General features: G+C 41.1%; 2 protein-coding genes across 5 annotated transcripts in view; one reads left to right on the top strand and one right to left on the bottom strand.

The window, feature by feature from the left end:
- Ppp1r12b (protein phosphatase 1 regulatory subunit 12B) overlaps positions 1-1,316 on the bottom strand; it is a 213,103-nt gene extending 211,787 nt beyond the window's left edge. For all 4 annotated transcript variants that reach the window (XM_055598056.1, XM_055598059.1, XM_055598055.1 and 1 more), the window contains exon 1: positions 900-1,316. In XM_055598056.1, the coding sequence (XP_055454031.1) occupies positions 900-1,190 (291 nt within the window). In that variant the 5' untranslated portion in view covers positions 1,191-1,316. The remainder of the gene's footprint in view (positions 1-899) is intronic.
- A 4,937-nt stretch (positions 1,317-6,253) lies between these two features.
- On the top strand, positions 6,254-16,939 carry Ube2t (ubiquitin conjugating enzyme E2 T). The gene is made up of 7 exons (XM_055598174.1): positions 6,254-6,357; positions 11,595-11,767; positions 12,741-12,810; positions 14,405-14,510; positions 14,859-14,957; positions 15,080-15,163; positions 16,654-16,939. Exons 2-7 carry the CDS (start codon positions 11,659-11,661, stop codon positions 16,798-16,800), a joined length of 615 nt encoding a protein of 204 aa, XP_055454149.1. The 5' UTR covers positions 6,254-6,357; positions 11,595-11,658; the 3' UTR covers positions 16,801-16,939.
- The last annotated feature ends 7,598 nt before the right edge of the window (positions 16,940-24,537 follow it).

Raw genomic sequence — 24,537 nt, forward strand, 5'->3', positions numbered from 1 at the left:
GGAAGGAAGGAAGGAAGGAAGGAAGGAAGGAAGGAAGGAAGGAAGGAAGGAAGGGTAAATGCCCAGCTCTCGGCTCACCAAAATAACTGATGAAGTTCAACTGGGGAAAGAGGGTGGAGTTGTGAATATTGTTTCATAAGTGAAAGAAATCAAGGTGTTATTATCAAGCACAGAACTCTCAGATTACCTGCAATCCATATGTAGTCATTTATTTTTTTCAAAGATTATCATTTCTACATATAGATTCAGAAATAAAATTGGAAGTCTATCCCATAAGTACCAAACAGAAATAATTCTGTCCCTGACAGAAGTAGCACTGCTGCAGAAAAAAATAAGACGCCCATAACAATGAGGTCAAGGATGTTCTAAGGGTGGCCTGGAGAAGGCACAGATCACACAGCAGCAAAACAAGTGTCGTTTCCAAAGAGCTGTCTGTCTAATCCCCTAGTGGGATTTTTCTTTAACTGACTTAAGAGTTTGATAACTGAGCCACACAAATAGAAAAGTTGAATTTTCTGAACGAGTATCAGGCTAATGACACTAAGTGTATGTGAGTGGCATGACGGACGTATAGGTGCAAGACAGAAGTAAAGATAACTAATCTACAGAGAGAACACCAAGGACCAAATCAGTCACCATGACAACCAAGTAGGTGGAGGGAAATACAAACACTGACCAGTCACCCTGGTGACACCAGTTCTTCAAGTAAAGACCCCTAACCCTGGGGTCGGGAAAAGATCTGATGAGTGTAAGGAGGTGGCCGAGAATGTGAGATGACTCAGTGGCATGGTCTTTGCAGGTGGGCTCTGCGGTGATACTGACAATACTCTTGGTTAGGCAGCTCACGGGGTCACAGGCTTACAGGTAAAAGACCCACTCAACCGAGAGGGGAGTCCTACCTGGTGCAAGGCTGTTAAGCCGTCCACGTTGACCGTGTTGATGTCCGCACCTCTTGCCAGAAGCTTTTTCACCTCGTCCGTGTCTCCGCTGGAGCAGGCAGCCAGAAAGACCGCACCGTCCTCGAAGCGGACCCTGGGGCTCCCGCGTTTCGTCTGCAGCTGCCGCCCTGCGCCCTGTCGCTCCACGGGCTCCTGTTCTGTCAGCGAGCCCCGCCAGCGCCGCAGCTGCTCAGCCCGCCGCGCTCGCGCCGACTCTGCCCGCTTCCCTCCCAGATGCTCCAGCTCCGCCATGGCTCGAGCCTCTGCAGCTGCTGCCAAAACTACCACCACCAGACTACTGGTAGCCTTGTGTGGCCGCCGCCGCCTCCCTCTGAGGGATTCAGCCGGGAAATGAAGGCGGAGGCCCCCGAACCACCATCTTTACTCCTCCCTCTACTAGCACCGCCCACACGCTCCTTTAACTTCACCACGCAGGCGCTGCCCAAGCCCGGAGTCATCACGGGACTTGTAGTAAGAGACCTGCCCTGAGGGCACGCTGTGGTCCTATGGGAACTACATATCCCTGAATGCATTAGAAACCAGTCAAGGACAAGTTGCACCCTCCGCTGCTGGATCTAGCACCTTTGCCCTGAAGCTGCTACTGCCTCACCACCAGAGGCAACCCTTTTCTCTAGTCTTTTTGGGAGTCGTAGTTTATCACTGTTGTGACCGCTAAGCTTAGATCCCTTGAGTAAAAAAGCTTTCTAGAAGACAGAACTAAACATAGAGTACCAGAAGGACTAGAATTCATGCCCTGGTTTTACATCTAGTTTTATTAACATGTATTAGTTGTGAATGTGCATGAGGAAAAGCATGCATACACATACAGTATTACAGTTTTTACATAAATTATTAATACGACTTTTATTCCAGGTCCAGAAAAATTCTTGACTAGTTGAAATTTTTCATCAAAAATGTGAAAATGACTAGATCATTTGTTTAAAAGCTTTATTATTTCCTAACATATGAACACTTGCCCATTCCTCTTTTTCTGTTGGGGGGGGGGGGGATAAACTTGAAATAAGCCAGTCTAGTCAGCCCACACCAATCCCAGCCCCCAGAAGGCTGACATATGATTGCCAGGAGTTCTAGAGCTGTCTGGACTATATAATGAGTTTAAAATCATCCTGATCTATAGTGAAACTTCATCTCAAATCCACTCCCCTCCAAAAACAAAACAAAAACAACAAGGGGGGGGGGACGAAAAAATGGAAGAGAGGGAGGGGAGTAACTTGTACTCTCAGCACTTGGGAGGTTCAGGGAGGAGTACAAGGAGTTCAAGGTCATCCTTAATGCATAGTCAGTTCCAGGCCAACCTGGACTATAAGACACTTTGTCTTAATAAAACAAAAACTTAAGTCAGGCAGTGATGGCACACACCTTCCAGCACTTGGGAGGCAGAGGCAGGCAGATATCTGTGAGTTCAAAGCCAGCCTGGTCTACAGAGTGAGTTCTAGGGCAGACAAGGATACACAGAGAAACCCTGTCTCAAAAAAAACAACAACAAAAAGGAACTCTGAATAAAAAGAGAATGTGTCACCATTCCTGGCTCCTACCTTATTTTGATATCAAATTCTCTTTTACTCTTTAGGCAGAGTTCTATTTGGGAACTTTGGGCCATTTTAATTATTGTGCCTATCATCTTGGAAGATCAAGAGTGTGAGGTCTTGCTATGGCCTAAGCTACAAAGGAGACTATCTCAAGCCAAGCATGCTAAGGAAATGCTCTTACCAACTGGGCTTACAGATGATTACAAACATGGATTTCCGTCATTCCAAGCTAAGTGCTGTGTAAGTGTTGCTTTTCCTCACAATCCACACAGAAAGCTATCAGAGGAATCTGTACAAGACTAGCATACAAAGAGATAAATCAGGAAAGATTACTTAACCATCAGCTAACTCTCTTTCCAGTCCTCCTGATCTTAATATGTTTGTAGTAAAAGTCAGCTCCTCAGCTTTACATCTTACCAACATAGTAGTTTCTAGTAAAACTTTAAAAGTAATATAGCTTTCTCAGAGACCAATAATGTTACAGCTATGGGACTATATTCTGTTTTGTTTTGTTTGAGATGAAGTCTCATTTACTCAGAATGATTAAAGAGGAGTGTGAAATCCTGATCCTCTGCCTCCACATTCCAGGTTTGGCTGTGTTCTTTTTTTCTCTCTCTCATTCCCTCACTCTTTCCCCCATCTTCCTCTCCCCCTCTCTCTCTCTCTCTGTGTCTTCTTTCTCTCATTTTTTATTATTGTTTTTTGAGGTTCTCTACAGTTCAGGTTGTCAAGAACCCAGGCTAGTTTCATTCAAACCCCTGGGTTTTTTTCCTGCTTCAGCCTCCCAAATACCAGGAATGAGCCACCTTGTTTTTGTTTTGTTTTGTTTTTTAATAAGCTTAAATTTCAACAAGAATTCAGTCTTGGTGCTGGGGATGTACTTTAGTTCAGAGAATGATTGCCTAGCATGCACAAGGTCCTGTACTGCATGAACCAAGCGTGATCATAAACATTTGTTTGTAATTCTAGCACTCTGGAAGTTCTTTTACCTAAGGTAAAAGAAACTGTCTCAGAAAAATTCAGTACCAAGAGTGGGAGGTTGCAGAAAACAGGAAGAATACTATTTTCTTACTATAACTGTTGTATTTGGTCTTTTTCTTTTTTCTTGTGAAGGAAGTATGACACTTTCTTTGGAGAATTTTACAGAAAGCATAAAAGGCTTAATTCTTTAAATAATTTAAGTGCATACCTACCTAATTAGAGAGAAGTATATCTTCCAGCTGTGATAACTAAAATAATAATCATTAGTATCTTAATTAGCTTAAATACATCAGTCAAAAATTATACCACAAAAACATCTGTCTTTCTATGACTTGAAAAGTTTTTGTTTTTTGGTTTTTTTTTTAATTAAAGCTATGTATGTTTTCCCCAAAACATCTTCACCTTACCAAAACTCTCAAAGAATAAATTTATAGGGTCATCTCATTAAAAAAGTTTGATACTTTAAGTTTCTTAAATGCTCTAAAAAATATTTTAAAGATGTATGTATTTATTTGTTCATACCTGCATGAGTGTCTGAACACATGTGTGTGCAAGTATACACCAAGGCCAGAAGAGAGCATCAGTTCCTGGACCTGGAGTTACTGGTATTTGCTGGCCCCAACTTGATGAACAGGTGCTGGGATCTAAACTCAATTCCTCAAGACTGCACAGCGCTCTCCACAGCTGAGACACACTTTCCACAGCTAAGACACGCTCTCCAGCTCTCTAAGAAAACATTTTTAACTTCAAGTTAAATCCAAGCAAACAATCCTGTACAAATAAAGTATAATTTTTATATTTTCAAAATGACTGATCTGGGGAGAAGGCTCAATGTGTAAGAGTACTTGCTTTGCAAATATGAGGACCTGAGTTCAAGTCCCCAGCTCTGACATAAAAAGCCAGGCACAGCTGATTGTACCTACAACCCCAGCACTGGGAAACACATGGTGAATCTCTCAAGAGCTGGCAGGCTAGCTGTGCTTCTAAGTCTGTGAGAGACCCTGTCTCCAGGCAATAAAGTATAGAGAAATAGGGGAAGATACCCAACATCCTGGACTCCACAGGAGCAACATGGGCACACATACTTACCTACATGCTTCAATGTACCACATATACACACCACACACATACAACACACCACGCTCATTCACTAAATAAATAAATATAACTGGTCCAACACAGATGACTTTGTAGAAAATAAATTTTTATCAAGTAATAATTTCCCACATTCACACTTTAATTGTAACATTAGATCAATCTACTTTCAAAACTAATGGCAAGCTGGCCATAATGTCACATGTTTATAATCTTAATACTTAGAAAATAGAGGCAAGAGGATCCGGAGTTCAAGTCTAGCTTCAGCTACATAATAAATTTGAGGACAGCTTGAGCTATATGGGACCCTGCCTCAAATAAACAAAACAAAATAAAATAAAATAAATAGTGATTAATACCTAGGCAGGAGGATTGTTGTGACTTTGAAGCCAGCCTGAGATTCACAATTAAACACTTGCCTCAAAAATCCTAACTTAGGGCGAGGTGTAGTAGAACACGCCTTTGAACCTGGAACTTGGTAGGCAAAGGCAGGTAGACCTCTGAGTTGGAGGCCAGCCTGGTCTAAATAGCCCCAGGATGCATAGTGACAGCCTGTCTCAAAAAAAAAAAAAATCTAACTTAGTTGATTAAAATGTAAAAAATAACATTTAGAGCAATCTTTAGGGCCTCTTTTTCCACCATTTAACATACCTCCCTCTGGTGGACAAATGGAAACTGTACACCTAAAATGGGACCTTTTCCCTTCTTTCCTGTGTCCAAACTATAATTGATCTTTCCCACCAAACTCAATACAATTTGTGATTTTTCTCAGAGACATCTTAAATTCTATTTTTCAGAGACCCATCCAAGGAAGGTTCCATTTAAGTTCTGAAGACAGAACTAATTGACATACAGCCACTGTTGGAACAGGAAAAATAAGAAAAGATACTGAAAGCATTAGCTATCATTAGCTATTAGCAAATGACAGTAGTGAGATAAGCAGGAACTCCAAAATGGTAACAGAAAACACTTACTGCGACGAGTAAGTCCTAACGGGATTTACCTACAGGGAAAAGGGCGGTGCTCTTCCCTAGCTCCCGCACGGTGCGAAGGATCTCTTTCGCATTACCCTTAACTTGCTCAGCTTCCAAACGAACACTTTTAGTGGAAAGTGAAATCTACTCTATCCGCTATGAGTCCTGATGGAACACTTTGTCCACCAGAATTATAAGTTTAAAAATATTTTTTTTCAGCTGGAGGAAATCTACGTAGCCTAAGCTGGTCTCAAATTCTCGATCCTTCTACCTCAACATGCCAGGTCTTAGATGAAGTTGTAAGGTATCCTCTGACATTACTTAAAGCTCGGGCGACGCGGCGCCTAGTGCTAATTCACTTGGGAGGATAACGCAGGAGTCCCCTGAGGGTCTAGCCTGAGCTACATAGCCAAGTTCCAAACTGAGCCGGGCAGCGTCGAAAGACCCGTCTCAAAGAACAAAGACATAAAGGCAGCTATTCAGCAGTCACTTCCCCAGATGAAGTACTTCCAGTTGCTTTCGTTCTCTCCTGCGCGACTTCCAACCACGCTGACAGCGGGAACTGGGGATTCCGGTCCGGCTGCGCGCGCCAATTTGAGCCTTGCGTGAGCGGACGCACGCTCGGAGCGCTGGCCAATAGGCGGGCACGCGCCTCTTCCGGGATCGCTGTGGACCAATCGCAGCCCTTTCTTGGATGGGGGCGGAGTCACTTCAACGGTCTCGAGGGCTCAGCGAGTACGCCACAGACGCTCGTGGCGGCCAGCAGACCTGCTCAATGGTGTTGCCGGGGCCAGCGGAGGGAACGTACCCCGAGTCACAGTGAGTGTGGGGAAGGAGTCCCGCTTCTACCCGAGCTGCCCCGGGAGGAGCACGGCGGGAAGAGAGGACCGCAGGTGCGCGCCAAGGCTGAGCCTCGGCCCGGCCTCCAGCACCTCCCATCTACCCGAGTTCAGTGCGTTGACTATTTAACTTACCACGGGGCCTGGGGCCACAAAACAAAACACCAGCGCTCTGGAATCTGAGGTGAATCAACAGTAACATACGGGCTGCAGATTTGTGAAGACGCACAGAGGGTGGGAAGACTGGGGTGCGCTCCCGCAGACCTGGAAGGAATTATCCTTTGATGTGGCCGCACACTTAGGTGTGAAAGAATTTTAAGAATAGTGCAGTGGAAGCGTTCATTTGTAGGGAGTAATTACTGGAAAAGAGACTAAAAACACCGGTTTAAAAGAAATTAAAAGAAAAACACCTAGTGGAGCTATGTTGTAAGGATCTTTGGTTTGAGGGTTTGTTTTGTTGTTTTTGAGACAGGTGTCCCTGTAGTCCAGGCTAATCTGGAACTGACTTCTGCCTAGGCGCCTCCCGTGTCTACACCACCAAGCCCCGGCTCTGTAAAAAAAAAAAAAAAAACCTTTATATTCAGAAAATACACAATAAGAGATGACTTTTATACCAAAGGACTTTTAAGTTTTTATTTACTTTTATTTCATGTGTATGAGTGTTTGTCTGCATGTGTGTATGTGCACCACGTGTGTGCCTGGTGCCCACAATTCGACATCCAGAGGAGGATGTCGAATCCCCCAGAACTGGAGTTACAGTTATGATCTGTCAGGTGGTGTTTGGAATTGAATCTGGGTCCTCTGGAAGAGCAGCTAAACCTTCACTCCAACACCCCGAAGACTTTGTATATACCAATGTGTTACCACCTGGTTGCTTCTTTGAGATAAATTGCCTTTTTTTTTTCTTATTCTAATCTGATTCCACTGTGTTCTTATTTTATATACAGATACAGTTTATAAACCTGTCATCCCAGCACTCAAGGAGGCAGAGGCAGGCTGATCTCTGTGTAGATAGAGAGTCCAAGACAGCCAAGGCTACCCAGGAAAACCCTGTCTACAAACAAAGAAGAAGATGCAGTTTATAATTGTAGATAGTTTTATTATAATTGATTGTCAAAAGACAACTTTGAGGAGACTGTTCTTCTACTGTTAACTACTGGGATTGAATCAAATTGTCAGGCCTATTTAGCAAGTGCTTTAATCCGCTGAGCTGTTTTTTCCAGTCCCTCGTATTTGGAAGGTTTGGCTTGGTTTTGTTTTGTTCTACTGAAAGTAGTTCTTCAGATTTTGTGTATAAAATAGCAATGTTTCATCTGAATGAGTTATGGAGAGAAAGCCAGTAAGCAACACTTCTTTATGGTCTCTGCATCAACTCCTGCCTCCAGTTTTCTGTCTTATTTGAGTCCCTGTCCTGGCTTCCGTCAACAATATATTGTAATGTGGAAGTGTAAGCCAAATGCCCTGCTCCCTGCAAAATAGCAAGGCTTCATTAAAGAAAATGATAGAGGCTGAGCACACACCTTTAATCCCAGAAGAGACAAGCCAATCTCTTGAGTTTGAGGCCAGCCTGGTCTACAAAGCAAGTTCCAGGATGGCTAGTGCTACAAAGAGAAACCCTTAAAAAAAAAAAAAAAAAAAAAAACTAAGTAAATAAATAAAACAAAAAAAATAAACCAAAGAGAGAGAGAAATTGATAGAATTAAGATACAAAATTGTAGCCAGGCATAGCAGAGGCAGGTGGATTGATGTGAGTATGAGGGCAGCCTGGCCCACAGAGCGAGTCCAGGACAGCCAAGGCTACACAGAGAAACCCTGTCTCGAAAAACCAAATAATAATAATAAATACACAATAGTGTAAATGTGAGTAATTAATAATTAAGTTAGTCTGAAGCTTTTCTGTTGTATGGAAGAGGAGTCAAAGGACCAGTTGATTTTATATTTGTTTTGTGTACATAAATGTTTTATATACATGCATTTATTTGTACTGCATGCATATTTGTTGGGTCCCCTGGAACTGAGGTCATGGATAGTTATGAGACACTATATGGGTGCTGGGAATCAAACTCAGGACCTCTGTGAAAACAATAAATGTTCTTAATCACTGGGCTACTCTTTTCCAGCACCCCCCCCCCTTTTTTTTTAAATTTTGTTCCATTTGAGACAGAATCTTGTTTATATCCCCGGCTACTCTGGAACTTGTCTTGTAGACAAGACTGGTATAGAATTTTCAGCAAACCTCCTGCCTCTGCCTCCAAGATCTGTGTCACCATAACTGGCCAAACTATTTTTTTTTTTTAAGTTGCTGAGGAGATAATTTGTTTTGTATTAAATTTATTTTTGTATATACGAATGATGCATATTTTTATTTTATTCTTATGTTGTGTGTGTCATAGCACATGTGGGAAGGTCAGAGGACAACCTAAGGGTTATTTCTTCTCTCCCTGAACCAAGTGCTAGGTTTATCCTCATGTACCACCACACCCCACTTTTTATGTGGGTTCTGGATTAAACTAAGGTTCTTAAAATACATATCAAGCATTATAACAACTGAACTGTCTCCCTTTTTAAGTACACATAGGACGTTCTGAGCAAGACCCAACAATTTTAAAGGATATAAATGACATGTTAGAAACCAATAACAAGACTGGATGTGAAGGCATATGCTTGTGAATTCCAGTGTATTAGGGGCTGAGGCAGAAGAATATGTAACCAACATGGGTGGACAGCCTTCATATATCAAGGTTGGATAAATGTTATATCAAACCTTTGGAGGGTGAAATATAAATTGGAAAGTAATATATAGCCTTATATGTTTGCACTTTAAAAGGAAAAATTGAAAACTGATAGAGCTCAGTTGGTAGAGTACTTGCCAAACATCCATGAATCTTTGCTCCAGTCTCCACTGCCATGTAAACTGGACGTGGTGGTGTACACCTGTAATCCCAGTAGTTGGAAGTAGCGGGACAGGAAGTCATCCTCAACTACGTAGCAAAATTTAAACAGCCTGGGATACATGAGACTCTGTCTCAAAACAAATGAGAGGAAGAAGGGAGGAGAGAAGAGAGGGAGAGAGAGTTGCCTGCAAAGGAGGAAAATAAAGCATGACCCTAACCCTATTCTGGAAAGAAAAAACTAAGAAAGTACAAAGATATCAGTGATAAAGATAGGAACAGAAATAAATTTTCAACAGAGAAGTATTTAATGTTATTTGTAAAGATTAATAAAATTGATACACACCTGGAAGAATAAGGAAAACCAAAAAAGATGGTCTAGAGAAATTATGTTAGAAATAAAAATGGAAGCATAGCCACAGATTGTACAGAGGGTCTTGCCATATAGCCCAGGTTGGCCTCAGATTCACAGCAATTGGAGCTCCTAATCTCAGCCTCCAAGGTGCTAGGATATAGCTGAGTGACACTGTGACACCTGGGTTTGGATAAAAGGATATATAGTTTTTCTATAAGTAAGTTTTAAATGAGCAGATAAATTTGTAGGTCCTCGCAATGTAGCTCTAGATGACCTGGTACTTCTTGTGTAGACTGGGCTGCCTCAAACTCAGAAATCAATGTGCCTTTGCCTCCTGAGTACCAAGTTTAAAGGTGTGTACCCCCAATCTTTGTAGAAATTTTTAATTTATCAAAATTGGCTGAAGAGAATTGAAAACTTGAGTAACAGCTTCCATATCTAATGGGTTTAAGCTAAAATTAAATACAACTTTAGTAGTGCAGGGTCTTCCTCCTCCTAGACAAGTGTTCCACCACTCAGTTATACTCCTAGCCCCGGAACTGAAAACAATTTAAGTAAAAAATGAAAAAGAAGTAAGCGGTAGTAACTGAAAGAGTGGGGTTTTGAGTCAGAACATTCCAGATGATGAATGGAACAAATTTAGAAGACTCAAAACAGATCTACACATGTTTGGAAATGTAATTTATGGTTATATTAGAAGGGTGGAGTTTCCTTTTTTTCTTTTTTTTAAAATAGTGGTAGAACAATTGGTTATTCATTTGGGGGAGAATTAAAATTGGACCTTCTACCTCTTAGTATGCACAAAAGTAATTACTGGTAGCTGGAAGATTTAAATATAAAGAGCAAATTTATATTTTTAGTTGTTTTTATTTTATGTGTTTGGTTGCTTTGTCCACATGTATGTCTGTGTACCGTATGCATGCCTGGTGTCTGAGGTGTTACAGATGATTGTGAGCTGCTACATGGATGCTACAAGTCAAACCCAGGCCCTCTGGCAGAGCAACAAGTGGTTATAACCTCTGAACCATCTCTCCAACCCAAAAGTTTTTTTTTTTTTTTTTAACTTAAAGAATATGTAGGAAAATATCTTTAAATGTGAGAGTATGGAAAGGATTTTTACTAGATTAAGAATATGTTCATTAGCTAGACTTGGTGACCCAGGCTTTTAATCCCAATTACTTTGTAGACTGAGGGAGGAAAGTCACAAGTTGAAGGGCAACTAAGGGAGACATATCTCAAAAATAAAAAAATAAAAAAAACAGGCCGAGGTAAGGCTTAGCTCTTGGTCCAGCAATGCAAGAGAGAGAGAGAAAAAAAAGATATGTTCATCTAGCTTGTGGCAAAATAAGCTGTAACTTGTGATATTATATTTTTAATGTACATCAAAATAATAGCATCCTTTAGGTGGTTACTAGTTGAGTGGATGTGTTTGTGGGGGTTATTTAGGTGACAGACTTTATGTATATTTGGGTGTTGATGACTGAGACAGAAAGATTAGGAATACTATAGTGGGATGGGCTAATTGATAGGATGAGTTCCCTGAAAAATCAGGAAAATATAGAGTCCATAATGCACAGAAAGAATGTCAGACACTTAAACACTAGCTTACAAGTGCCTCCAAATGTTGGCTGCTTTGTTCTTGCTCTCAGAGTGTGTAGACTGCACACAGCTATTGTCTACCCAGTCCCTTGCTGTCTGGGCATGCTTAGGATTCATTTGTGAGCAGAATTGGACTCGGGCTCTGTCCTCGTGACTATAATTTATTAATGGAAGCAGACACTCAGTTTAAACTTTTTAAATTGTTATTACTATTATTTGTATGAGTAGACCAAAAGTTCATGCAGCAGTGGGGAAAAGTCAGGCTCCCTTTGTCCCAAGAGAGTAATAAGAATCTGTTCTTCATTAAATTGAAGCTGTGCTGAAAATGCTAGTCCTTGTGGCTATTTCATGGTTGTTTCTTTTCTTTTCCAGCACACCCCCGGCCAGCCCTTAGTGCGGAGCAGTGAACTGTTGATAGTTCCTTTTTCTTGACATCATGCAGAGAGCCTCACGCCTGAAGAAAGAACTGCACATGTTGGCCATAGAACCTCCCCCAGGCATCACATGCTGGCAGGAAAAGGACCGAGTGGATGATTTGCGAGCTCGTAGGTATCTCGTCATGCCTGTGGTGATGATTGTAGCCATATTGAAAATTATCCTAAATTTCACACATTGGTGTATTCAAAAGTACGGCATAGTAGGAGCCCTGCCATCTTTCTTCCTTAGTTGGTTTGCCACCAAGCCTAACAACCCAGGTTTAATCCCCAGGATCCCTGTGGTGGAAGGGAAAACCAGCTCCTATAACTAGTCCTCTGACTTCTACATCCATGCCATAGCATGTGTGTACACACTCACAAGCACGTACACTATTGTAATTTTTAAAAAAAGTTAAAACAGGTTAAGTTATTAGTTGTGTGACACTGTTTCAGGGCAGGTAGGCGGACAGGAGACACTGGTAGAGATTCGGTCAAAGCCCTAATTCAGTTACTAAAATTACTGTTCTACACGCAGTTCCTTTGTTTTATTTTATTTTATTTTGTGTGTGCATGCGTGCGTATGTGTGTTTACATGCACACATATGCACATACCTGGAGCCAGAAGAGGGCATCAGATTCTCTTGAGTTGGAGTTACAGGCATTAGTTGTAAGCTACCTGATATGGGTGTCAAGATTGGAACTCTGGTCCTTTGGAAGAACATCAAGCACTGCTGAGCCATCTCTCCAGCCCCCATACCTAGAATTGTAGACCTTATTAAGTTCATTTGATACAGTTTCTATTGTTTGTTTGCCTTTTGAGAAAGGGTCTCATGTAGCCTAGGTTGGCCTCAAACTTGCCTTGTAACCAAGAATGACCTTGACTTTGATTCTCCTGTCTCCACCTCTTGAGTACTAGGATTTCAAACTATAACATGATGTGTGATTCATATACTGTTTCTTGTTGAACTCGGGGCTTTATATATGCTAGGCAAGCTCTCTGCTGACTGAGTTACATCCTTTTGTATGGTAATTCAAATCATCTAGTTCCCTTTTCTTTTTTTTTCTTTTCTTTTTCTTTTTTTTTTTTTTTTTTTTCCTCAAGAAATACTAGGTGGAGTCAACACACCTTATGAGAAAGGTGTTTTCACACTGGAAGTTATCATTCCTGAGAGGTGAGTGCAAATTAGAGTCAGCTTATAAAGTAAAGCATGGCCCTTGGAAGACAAACAATATAGCATTTAGAGAATTAACTGTAGCAGTTAAGAACCTATGTTTAATCCTAGCCTTAACTAGGAATGTGGTAAGTTATTTTGTCTCATCAGAACTGAGCCCCAACTCTCCAAAAAAGATTTTATGTTATATTTTATATAACATAAAATGAACGCTTGTAGCCTTTTTAGGTGTTCATTTCACATTGGGTTTTTTTAATTTGTTTTTGTTTTGTTTTCTTTTTACACTTTTTTAGACTCATGGTTTCTTTGTGTAGCCCTAGCCATCCTAGAACTTGCTCTGTAGACCAGGCTGGTCTAACCCAGAGATCTGCCTGCTTCTGCCTTCCAAGTGCTGGGATAAAGGCATGCACTACCACTGCCCAGTGTGTTGTGCAACTATTAATATTATTTCCAGAACTGTCCATCTTCCCAAACTGTAACTTCATAACCATTAAAAATCCATCCCTACCCCCAGTTATTCCCTGGCACCAACTCTTGGCAATCACCATTTGTGTTAAGGGTCCTTTGTTCAAGACTCCTTTGAGGCTCTAGTCAGGAAAGTTGAGGCTGTAGTTTTGTGGAGAATGAAGAAGGGATGAAATGAGTATCTTACCTATTAAAAATGGATTTCTATCTACCACATTGGGTCCTGGACAAACTTTTTTAAGGCCTGAATGAATAGCTTAATATTTGTGTCACACATCACTGCTGAAATAGATTGGGAACTTTGCAAGGCTTCTTTGTCACTAAAAAGATACAGTAACTAAATGCAGTGCAAGTCTAATTGGAGCCTGGATGAGAAACACAGTTGTAAAAATATTTAGAGACAGGGCCTGGACAGATGGCATAATGGCTACTCTTTACAGAGGATCTGGGTTCAGTTCCTAGCATCCACATTGGCAGCTCACAACTTCCTTTAATCCCAGTTCAGGAGATCTATACCCTTTTCTGGCCTCTGAGCACCAGGCATGTTCATGGTACATAGGCACAGGTGCAGTTAAAATACACACATATAAATAAATAAATAAATAAATAAATAAATAAATAAATAAATAAATAGATCTTTTTTTTTTTTTAAGAATTGGCGACAAGGAGGTTTGAATAGTAAATAGTAACTGAAGTAAATAAAGTAACTGAAGTAAATAAAACTTCACAGATATAATGGTATCACAGTAGGACAGTATCCTTACTCTTAGGAGATACTGGTAGTGTTTAGAAGGTGGTGAGAATCTGAGTGTTTTCAGTACCATTATTTCAACTTTTTTGATTGCTGGTAATTTTGATTGGTGGCAAGTTTAGGAAAGATTTGCCTTCAAAACGCTGTCTTTCTGATATTTTTCTAGTTCCATCATTATTTATGTAGCTACTAGTGACCAAAAAACTATTTATAGCACCACCCCTATGAGTATATGGGTACCATAGATTGGACTTGGTGGGTTATATTTGAAAAAAAAAAAAAAACAAAACAAAACAAAAACATAAGGCCCAGTATGGTGGTGCATACCTTTATCATGAAGCAAAACCAAAATAATTTTCTGTTCTTACACATTCACAGGTACCCATTTGAACCACCACAGATCCGATTTCTGACTCCAATCTATCATCCAAACATTGATTCTAGTGGAAGGATTTGTCTAGATATTCTCAAATTGCCACCAAAAGTGAGTAGAGGTTAAAGAGTTGACTCTGATATCACTCTTCTTGGGACTTGAAAGGGGAAGCAGGAGGATCAGGAATTAAAGGTCATCCCCAATGACATAGCAAGTTCAAGACCAGCATGGATTACGTGAAACCCTGTCCAAAAAGACAAATCAAAAGTCCTTGGGTTATATACAGTGTCATATTCTTTTTTTATTTTTTTGAGACTGTGTCACATAGCCAAGGGTGACCTTAAATTCCTGGTCCTCTTGCCTCTGTCTCATAAGTGCTGACATTACAGGCATGAGTCACTGTGCCTGGCTCAACAATGTCACATTCTAACACAAAAACAATTGTTCCTTTGTACATAGGGTGCGTGGAGACCATCCCTCAACATCTCCACTGTATTGACCTCAATTCAGCTGCTCATGGCAGAGCCCAATCCTGATGACCCACTAATGGCTGACATTGTACGTATCCCCATTTCTTCAGTAGCAATAGCCTACTTTATTTGTACCTTTAATACTTCAGCAGCCAGAGATTATCACAGCACATCACTGTTTCTCTTATTTTAACCCTGATTTTATTTTAGTCCTCAGAATTTAAGTATAACAAGATAGCTTTTCTCAAGAATGCCAAGCAGTGGACAGAGACTCATGCAAGACAGAAACAAAAGGTATGATACTTGCAAATATTATCAGTTTGAGTATTGTATCTATGGGGAGGGAAGGGACTAATGAGCCCCCACCCTAACTGAGGAGCTAACAAAGTTGATAACAGTTATTAGCTCTGGGGGTGGGCAGTCAGTTTCCTTTAAGGCCTCTCAGGTCAGCCATGCTCTGGTGGACATCTGCACAACCATGTATATATGGGCAGTACAAATTGGACTTGGGGGGGGGTGTAAATTTAAGGCCCAGTACACACCTTTAATCATCGCACTCAGAAGGCAGGGGCAGGCAGATCTCTTGAGTTTGAGGCCAGCCTGATGTACACAGTAGTTGTAGGCCAATCAAAAAAATAAAAAGAGGATGTAATATGAGATGTTGGAAAAAGATAGGGGATGGATCTGGGAGGAGGTAGTGGAAGAAGTAGGCAATGAATATCATCAAAATATATTGTATGATGTTCTCAAAGAATTAATAAAACATGATATATATATGTATATATACATATTATAATGTATGTCCAGGAGCTGGAGAGACAGCTTAGTGTTTAAGAGGGCATGCTTCTCTTTTGAGGACTCTTTATTCAGTACCCAGCATCCCTAACAGGAGGCTCACAACTAGAACTGCGGCTTTTAGGGATCTAACACCCTCTTCTGGACTCCACAGGCACCTGCACTCGTGTGCACAAACCCACACACAGATATAAAATTAAAGATAAAATACATCTTTTTAAGAAAAGAATACAGATTTATATCCCAGATTAAGCAATTATAAATAAAAAAATAGAGTATATGTCTAAATATTTATTAAATTTGCTAAATTCATACTGTACTCTAGAATAGCTAGTTAGGTTCTTTATCCTGTTGTAACCATCTAAAAATTATTCAGCAAAATGCTCAGATGCGCAAATAACCATTGGTCTCTTTTCTAATAATTGTCATCTATTGACAACACTAGAGGGCAGGCAGCATCTGCTTGATACTTTTGTGTTCTTGTGAGTAGCAGGGATAGAGGGAAAGTGACTCATTTATTTTTTTCATATTTGTCCTTTTTAATATTGAGCCATGGACTAGTTACAAAACTAATGAGACGGTGGGCTTAGAAAGTTTTGTTTATTATAGGACCATTTATGGAAAGAGGGTGTTTAAGTTGATAGAATGGTCTGTTTTGTTTTGTTTTGTTTTTGAGACAGGGTTTTTTATGTAGCCCTAGCTGGCTTGAACTTTCAATGTAGTCCAAGCTAGCCTAAACTTAGTAGTCCTCTTACCTTAGCTTCTTGATTGTTATAAGCATTCATAATTATGGCTAGCTTTTTGAGTTGGTAAAGTTTGAAATAGAAAAAAAAGGTATGCAAAAAAAATGAAAAAGATGCTTTTGAAGGAAATAAATGCACTCTAAAATCTTAAAAAACAAAGAATATCTGGAAATAGTATTACAGAGCTTCAGGATTTTCTGTTATCATTGTGGGCATGTTGTGTTTTGTTCCCTCTTCCCCGTGCAGGCTGATGAAGAGGAGCTAGGCACCTCATTAGAGGTTGGTGACTTTGCGGAAAGCAACTCCACACAGAAAAGAAAGGCCAGGCCACTAGGAGGCATGGAAAAGAAGTTTCATCCTGATGTCCAGAGAGTTTGTCCTGGTCCTTCGTAGTTAATGCAGTCTGTGACAAGCTCCTGCTTGCTTTTTTCAATGTTTTCCTTTGTGTTTGATGACATAATGTTTGTATCTTTATAAAAGACCTTGTATGTTTACGAATTCTGCCATGCAGTGATTCTTTAAGGATAGTTTGTTTTATTTATCTTGTACATATGTATCTTTTAAACTTGAAAAATAAATAATACTTAATGTTAAGTGTGTGTTTACACTAAATGTGCATCTGGGAGTGAACTGATTATAGTGCTATGTGATCAGAATGTTAAAATATTTTCTCAGCTTACCATCACTAGAGACACAATGTTTGAGTAGATGAAAATAGCTGTTAAAAATCATTACCCCTAGGCTTTGGGGAGTATAGCTTTTGAGAAGTCTTAAAACTGGAATAAGGCAGTGTACCCTTTTGTCAAGGCTTAATTGTTTTCAGCTTTCACTTTGTAAGTTATATAGCTGCTCAAAATTACTGTAACTTTCATTGTTGTGTTTTGTTGTACGTTGAGACAGAATCTTGCCACGTGAGCAGGGCTAACCTTGGATGCACAAGGGAGTGTCTGCCTCTCTAGGACTGGGGTTATGAGCATATATCACCATGCCTGGCCTATGACAAATATCCTGAACAATTAGTTGCCAGACTTGAATCCCCTCTTGTGCTTTCATAATATACTTGTCTTATGGTGGATATGGTTGTTAACTGGCCAGCGTTTTATCCTCCAGTCCTGTTATCCTGCTAAATGACAGAGATAACACACTGGAGTGTAAATAGAAGTCTTCCATCCATCTCTTCTTTAGTTAATTTAAAGGACTTGGGCCTGAGAAGAGAAGTGGCATCTTTAAAGATTAGAAAAGTCTAAATTCCTTCTCAGGGAAGGGAAATGTCTGGGAAAAAAAAAAAAAAAAAAATGGATGAATTCAAGACCTAGTTATCACTTGGGATGTGGAGACAGGAAGATCAGGAATTCAAAACCATCCTTGGCAATATGCAGAGTTTGGGGCCAGCTCACATTACACGACCTTGTTTTTGTTTTTTAGAGTTTGAAGCCAGCTCATGCTGCATGACCTTGTTTTTGTTTTTTAATTGAAATTAAAAAAAAAAAGGACAAAACAAAGACAGTCCCAGCTCCAGTGGGTACTGTTTACCAATTGTATACTCTTAATATGAGATCTTCCTTTTTGGTTTTTCACCTCTGTAAAATGGCCACCTTGTGGTACTTAATTCAGAGTGTTGTGAGCATGGGCTGAAATGCTGCTTGTAAAGCATCTAGAATGTTGACATTTGTAGAGTACTGGCAGGAGCATGGAGACCACGATCCAACCATAGGTGAGCCCTGGGGAGCTGCCATGTCCTCAGCCCACTTGCCAGTCTGCTTTGTTCCTGGGACAACCAAACTGAGCAGTGTTTTAAACTCCAAACCCCTAATTAAAGAGGAGAGATGACATCCATGACTGATCATATAAACATTGCAGATTCCAAGTTCCCCTCTTCTGTGCCTCCCCGCCTGCTCCTCTCTTCTCCGCCCCCCACCAACCCAGTTCCCCTCTTTACCTCTCCCCAAAAGCTATCTAAATAAGAACAGATTGTACCACCCACCTTGTGGGCAGGCAGCTCAGGCTAAGACTAGCTATTTCTCCTTCAGCTGCTTCAGGAATTAAACACATACAAATAAAGTTCCTTTTTCCAGCCAAGTGTATGTTTTTCCATCAGCGTGTGCTGCCTGTCCTCCCCAGGTTGTCTTGTTTAGGTTGGGGTAGCCTAAAGGAGGGAAGGACCAGGTGGGGGTGTGGTCTTAGAACCTGCTCCCCCAGGAGAGGCAGAGCATTGGATGCAGAAACAACACATTCCACTTTGTAACTTGGCAAGTGTCATTCCTGCCTCCGGCCATGTCCCTCTGGGAAGTGGCCATCCCTCTAACAAGTTTATATCAGAGATGACAGTCTATCTAGTGTCTTTCATCCCTTCCACCCGACTCTAGGGCTTTACCTTTTAAGTCCTTGTTTTTGTTGCTCATATTTCTCTGACACCACATCCCACCAGACTGTCCCTTCCCCATTGTTGCCTGCCTTCCTTACCCAAGACCCTGAAATTATTTAATTTGCACAAGGAGCTCCTCTCCAACTTCCCTCAGACTTCCACCAAAAACCCGTAGAGGTTGAGTTTTTCATCTCCAGATTTCTATTAGACTGACAGTCACTGTCAGGTACTAGCTCTTTACATTAACTATCTTTGATCTTTCCAATAACCTGCAGCATTTCAGTGCTATCATTCTCATTTTGCTGATAATGCAACTGAAAGAGGTTAAGTAAAACCTAAGGACAGTGGATTCTCCCTGCACTTTGTCGTGACCCTGATATTCAGGAGTTGTGCAGTTCTGACACTAACTGCAAACTCCAAACAGGGCAGTGCCCAGCGGTTCTCTGACCTCATCTGCTCTTTCCATTCTCCCCTGATCCCTGCTTCCACATCCTCTTGCCTTAAATTACTCCCTAGGGTTTCCCACCTAGCCCCATGTGCATATGATAGCTGTCCTGGCTAGTTTTATGTCAACTTGACAAAAGCTATGGTCATCAGAGATGAGGGAGCCTCAATTGAGAAAATGCTTCCATAAGAGCAGGCTGCAGGCAAGGCTGCTGAGCATCTTCTTAATTAGTAATTGATGTGGGAGGGTTCAGCTCATCATTGCACATGGTGCCACCCTAGGCTGGTGGTCATAGATTCTATAAGAAAGCAGGCTGAGCAAGCCAGTAAGCCGCACTGCCTCCAGTGCTCTGTTTTGAGTTCCTATCCTGACTTCAACAATGGACTACAATGTTGAAGTTTAAGACAAATCAACTTACTCTCCATCTTACTTTTGGTCATGGTGTTTCATCATAGCAATAGCAACCCTAACTAAAACAGCCTATCCTGACCATGCTGACAATCTTCCTTGACCACCAAAACTAATGGATGCCCTCTACTACCCTAAGGTTGCTAAGAGGACGAATGAGTCCACTTCTGCTGGGCTTGGATAGGAGGTGATAGGTGGGAATTGTTAGAGGAGACTTTTTCTGGCTTCTTTCCATGCAAGTACCACAAATCCCCACATATGCAAACAAAAATCATTGGCCCACTGCCTTCGAAGTCCAGAAGTGTTTTTAGGCATGGCTAGGACAGATGCTCCAATGATACTGTCAGGACTCACTGTTCTCTAGGAGCCAAGACAGACACCAGCAGCTGTGCAGACTGCCAGCCCAGCAGCTCCAGGGACAGTACTTCTTATCACTCCACCAAAGCTCTTGGATCAGATCTTACTGCAAGACTTGGTTGTGAGTCTTTCTTTTGGCCAGTCAGTGAGACCAAAGATATCTATGATAAGGCCCAGATCACATTCCTGCCCCATAACCACTTCCTTCCTTGAAGTGTACCACTGCTCTTATAGCATGTGGTTCAATTCACTCCAGGTTTCACGGGCAGGAAACATCTACTCTAAAGCAATTAGTAACTAGAATGGTACCATTTCAGTCATGCTACCCAGGCGAGGAGGGCCAGAGACTCAAACCTTTAACCCTACCTTCTAAATAATCAGTGCATAGTGTTTTCTTCTAAAATTTATTTTATCCATATAACTGTACCTGATGACCATATAGGCCAGAAGAAGGTATTGAATCTCTGGTGGTTGTGAGTTGCCATGGTTGTGCTGGGAACCATGTGTCATCAGTAAGACTACCAAGTGCTTTTAACCTTTGAGCCATCTTTTCAGCCTCTCACACCATCTTATAAGCCCAAAGGACATACCAAAGGTCATGACACAGACCTGGAAAATGGAGAGTCAGAATGACAGTTCTCAGAGGCAGCTCTAATTCAGATAAGAATATAAGAATATAGGAGCTGGTAGCATGGCTCAGTGGGTTAAAGGCATGTGCTGCCAAGCCTGACAACTGCATTTCATTTGCAGGACCCGTATGATGGAAGGAGAGAACTGACTCCCTCAACCTGTCCTCTGACCTCTATATAAACTCTGTGGTAATGTGTGCCTATATATATATATATATATATATATATATATATATATATATATATATGAAACAAACAAATGGGGGAAAGGAGGATATAAGACTATAAATGGATTAGTTCAGACAAAAATTCTCTGCTCTTCTGTATTCTTTGCATCTCCTGGCCAAATTGAGGAACAGTCTTTAAGGATGTACTTAGTTATGTCAATTTGACTCTTTAAAAAAAAAAAGTTTCTAAGACATGGTCTCATGTAGCCTAGGTTGAACTCCTCATTCTCCTGCCTTGAGTGTCCCAAGTGCTGGTATTACATCCATTCACCACATACTCCTAACTCACTTTTGTTCTCTCCCTCTCAACAAAAAGTTACCAAGCATTTCTCTGATGCTATAAGAAAGAACTGAGTATACAGTGAATGAGACCAAGAGGCTCTCTTCGAAGACTGATTCTGCCTCATGGTGCCAGGTCTCAGCTTTTCTCCATCACCCCTTCAATTCTGGGGTTTCTATGTTAACTGAGGCTGCACCTTTACCAGTGGCCTCTCTCAGTGCCGGGTCTCAGCTTTTCACCATGACCATTTCAGATCCTGCATCTCAAGGAACACATATTCACTGGAATCAACCCCATGTTCTTCCTCTCAACCAAGTCTAACAAGGCCAAGAAAATGGACTCCCCTGTAATTGAGCCAGAAGGACGAGGAGTTTGGAATATTCCATTCAAAAGGCACAGAGGCCAGGCCTTCATGAAGACATCATTTGTCTTCTCTAAAGGGAATTGGGAGTATGCAACAGCTAAAACAATAAGTTGAAAAATATAAATGTAGAGATGGAAGAAGAGGTAAATGGGAAGGATGAGAAAGGCCTCTGACACTAGGTCCAAGTCTTAGTTTGCTTTCTATTGCTAGGATAAAACACTGACCAGCACTGGAAGTTTTGGTGTCTTTAAAAACTCAGTTGTATTATATAAACATGTTTTTGTTTTAATCCCAGGTATGGGATATGAGTTGCTTTAGCTTGTTCACAACAGCAAACTATTTGCCTCATGTGGGCTCTGAGAGGGGTGTGATCTTTGCCAGCTTCAGATAGTTTAGTTCTGGGGACTATGAGAGGGAATAAATGACAGAGCCTAGAGAGACAGAGTAGTCCCCAAGAAAGAAGAAGGCTGCTGCTCCTCCCTGCTGCTCCTGGTTGCTGCTGTTGCAGTTTGACCAGATGAAGAAGTTGGAGATACCCTGAAAGGAAGCTTGGACTTGCCCCAAGGAACCCAATGACCATAACCAGCAGGAAGTAGCTAAAGAGACCTATACCCAATCTCCCCATTAACCTTCTTTCTCTCCTACCTGGTGTTGGGGTGTTGAAAGAGATAAGGAGTAGAGAAGGGAGGTAGAGATATAAGAAAAACCAATAAAATAAAATAAGCTTTAAAAATACACACCTACTCTGAACATAACCAACGAGGAAGGAAGGGTTTATTCCAGCTTACAGTTTATAATTTATGATCCATCATGAAGGCAGGGCAGAAATCTGAAGCCAGAAACTGAAGCAGTGACCATGGAGGAACACTGCTTAGTAGTTTACTCCTCATTTCCCACTCAGCCTGCTTTCTTAAAAGAAAATCAGGACCTTCTTGAGTTCTTTATATATTCTGGATATTAGCTCTCTGTCAGATAAGGAGTTGCTGAAGAGCCTTTCCTAATCTGCAGGCTGTTGTTTTGTTCTAGCAGTATCCTTTGCTTTACAGAAGTTTTTCAGTTTCATGAGGTCCCATTTATTGATTGTTGATCTTAGAGCCTGTGCTGTTGGTGTTTTGCTCAGAAAGTTGTCTCCTGTGCCAATGAGTTCAAGGCTCTTCCCCACTTTTTCTTCTAACAGGCTTAGTGTGTCTGGTTTTATGTTGAGGTCTTTGATCCACTTGGACTTTAGTTTTGTGCAGGGTGATAAATATGGACCTATTTGCATTTTTTCTACATGTAGACATCCAGTTAGACCAGCACCATTTGTTGAAGATGCTTTTTTCCATTGTATTGTTTTGGCTTCTTTGTCAAAAATCAAGTATCTGTAGGTGTGTGGGTTTATTTCTGGGTCTTCTACTCAATTCCATTGATCCACCTTTCTGTTTCTATGCCAGTACCAGGCAGTTTTTCTTACTATTTCTCTGTAGTACAGCTTGAGATCAGGGATGGAGATGCCTCCAGATGGTCTGATATTGTACAGTATTACTTTAGCAGTTCTGGGTTTTTGTTTTTCCATACGAAATTGAGAATTGTTCTTTCAAGTTCTGTAAAGAATTGTGTTGTTATTTTGATGGGAATTGCATTGACTCTGTAGACTGCTTTTGATATGATGGCCATTTTTCCTATATCTGACAGAGGGCTAATATCCAGAATATATAAAGAACTCAAGAAGTTAAACACCAACAAACCAAGTAATCCAATTAAAAAATGGGGTACAGAGCTAAACAGAGAATTCTCAATAGGGGAATATCAAATGGCAGAGAAACACTTAGCCATCAGGGAGATGCAAATCAAAACAACCCTGAGATTTCACCTTACACCTATCAGAATGGCTAAGATTAAAAACACATGGTGGAGAAAGAGGAACCTTTCTACATTGCTGGTGGGAATGTAAACTTGTACAACCACTTTGGAAATCAACCTAGCGCTTTCTCAGAAAATTAGGAATAGTGCTACCTCAGAATCCACCTATACCATTCCTAGGCATATATCCAAAGTATGCTCCACTATACAAGGACATTTGCTCAACCATGTTAATAGCAACTCTATTTATAATAGCCAGAATCTGGAAATAACAACAGAGAAATGGATACAGAAATTGTGGTACATTTATACAATGGAATACTACTCAGCTATTAAAAACAAGGAAATCATGAAATTTGCAGACAAATGAATGGAACTGGAAAAGATCATCTTGAGTGAAGTAACCCAGAAGCAGAAAGACACACATGGTATATACTCACTCATAAATGGATATTAGCCATATAATATAGGATAAACATACTAAAATCTACACTCCTAAAGAAGCTAAACAACAAGGAAGACTCGAGGGAAGATGCTCAATCCTCATTCAGAAGGACAAACGTAATAGGCATTGGAAGCAGGAGAAGACAGAGAACAGGACAGAAGCCCACCACAGATGGCCTCTGAAAACACTCTACTGCTCGAGGTTTCGAAGCAGAGGCTGAGACTCAGCCAAACTTTGGGCAGAGTGCATGGAATTTTTTGAAAGAAGGGAGAGATAGAAAGACCTGGAGGGGACAGGAGTTCTAAAAGGAGACCAACAGAACAACAACAACAAAAACCGAGCCCTGGAAGCCCCGCAGAAACTGATACCTCAGCCAAGTTCAATGCATAGAGAGGACCTAAAACCCCTGCTCAGATGTAGCTCATAGACTCAGTATCCGCGTGAGGTTCCTAGTAAGGGAAGCAGGGGTTGTCTCTGGCATGAACTCAGTGACAGACTCTCTGATCACCTCCCCTTGGGGGGGGGGGGGGTGCAGCCTTGCCAGGCCATGGAGGAAGACAATGCAACCAGTCTTGATGAGACTTGATAGGCTAGGGTCAAATAGAAGGGGAGGAGCACCTCTCCTGTCAGTGGACTAGGTGAAGGGCATAGGGGGAGAGGAGGGAAGGAGGGTAGTATTGGGAGGAGAGGAGGGAGAGAGACAAAGCTGGGATACAAATTGAATAAATTGTAATAAATGATTAAAACAACAACAACAATATTCTAGGC

The sequence above is a fragment of the Psammomys obesus genome, unplaced genomic scaffold, assembly GCF_907164565.1.
Source record: "Psammomys obesus unplaced genomic scaffold, mPsaObe1.curated_primary_1811, whole genome shotgun sequence".
Classification (NCBI taxonomy): domain Eukaryota; kingdom Metazoa; phylum Chordata; class Mammalia; order Rodentia; family Muridae; genus Psammomys; species Psammomys obesus.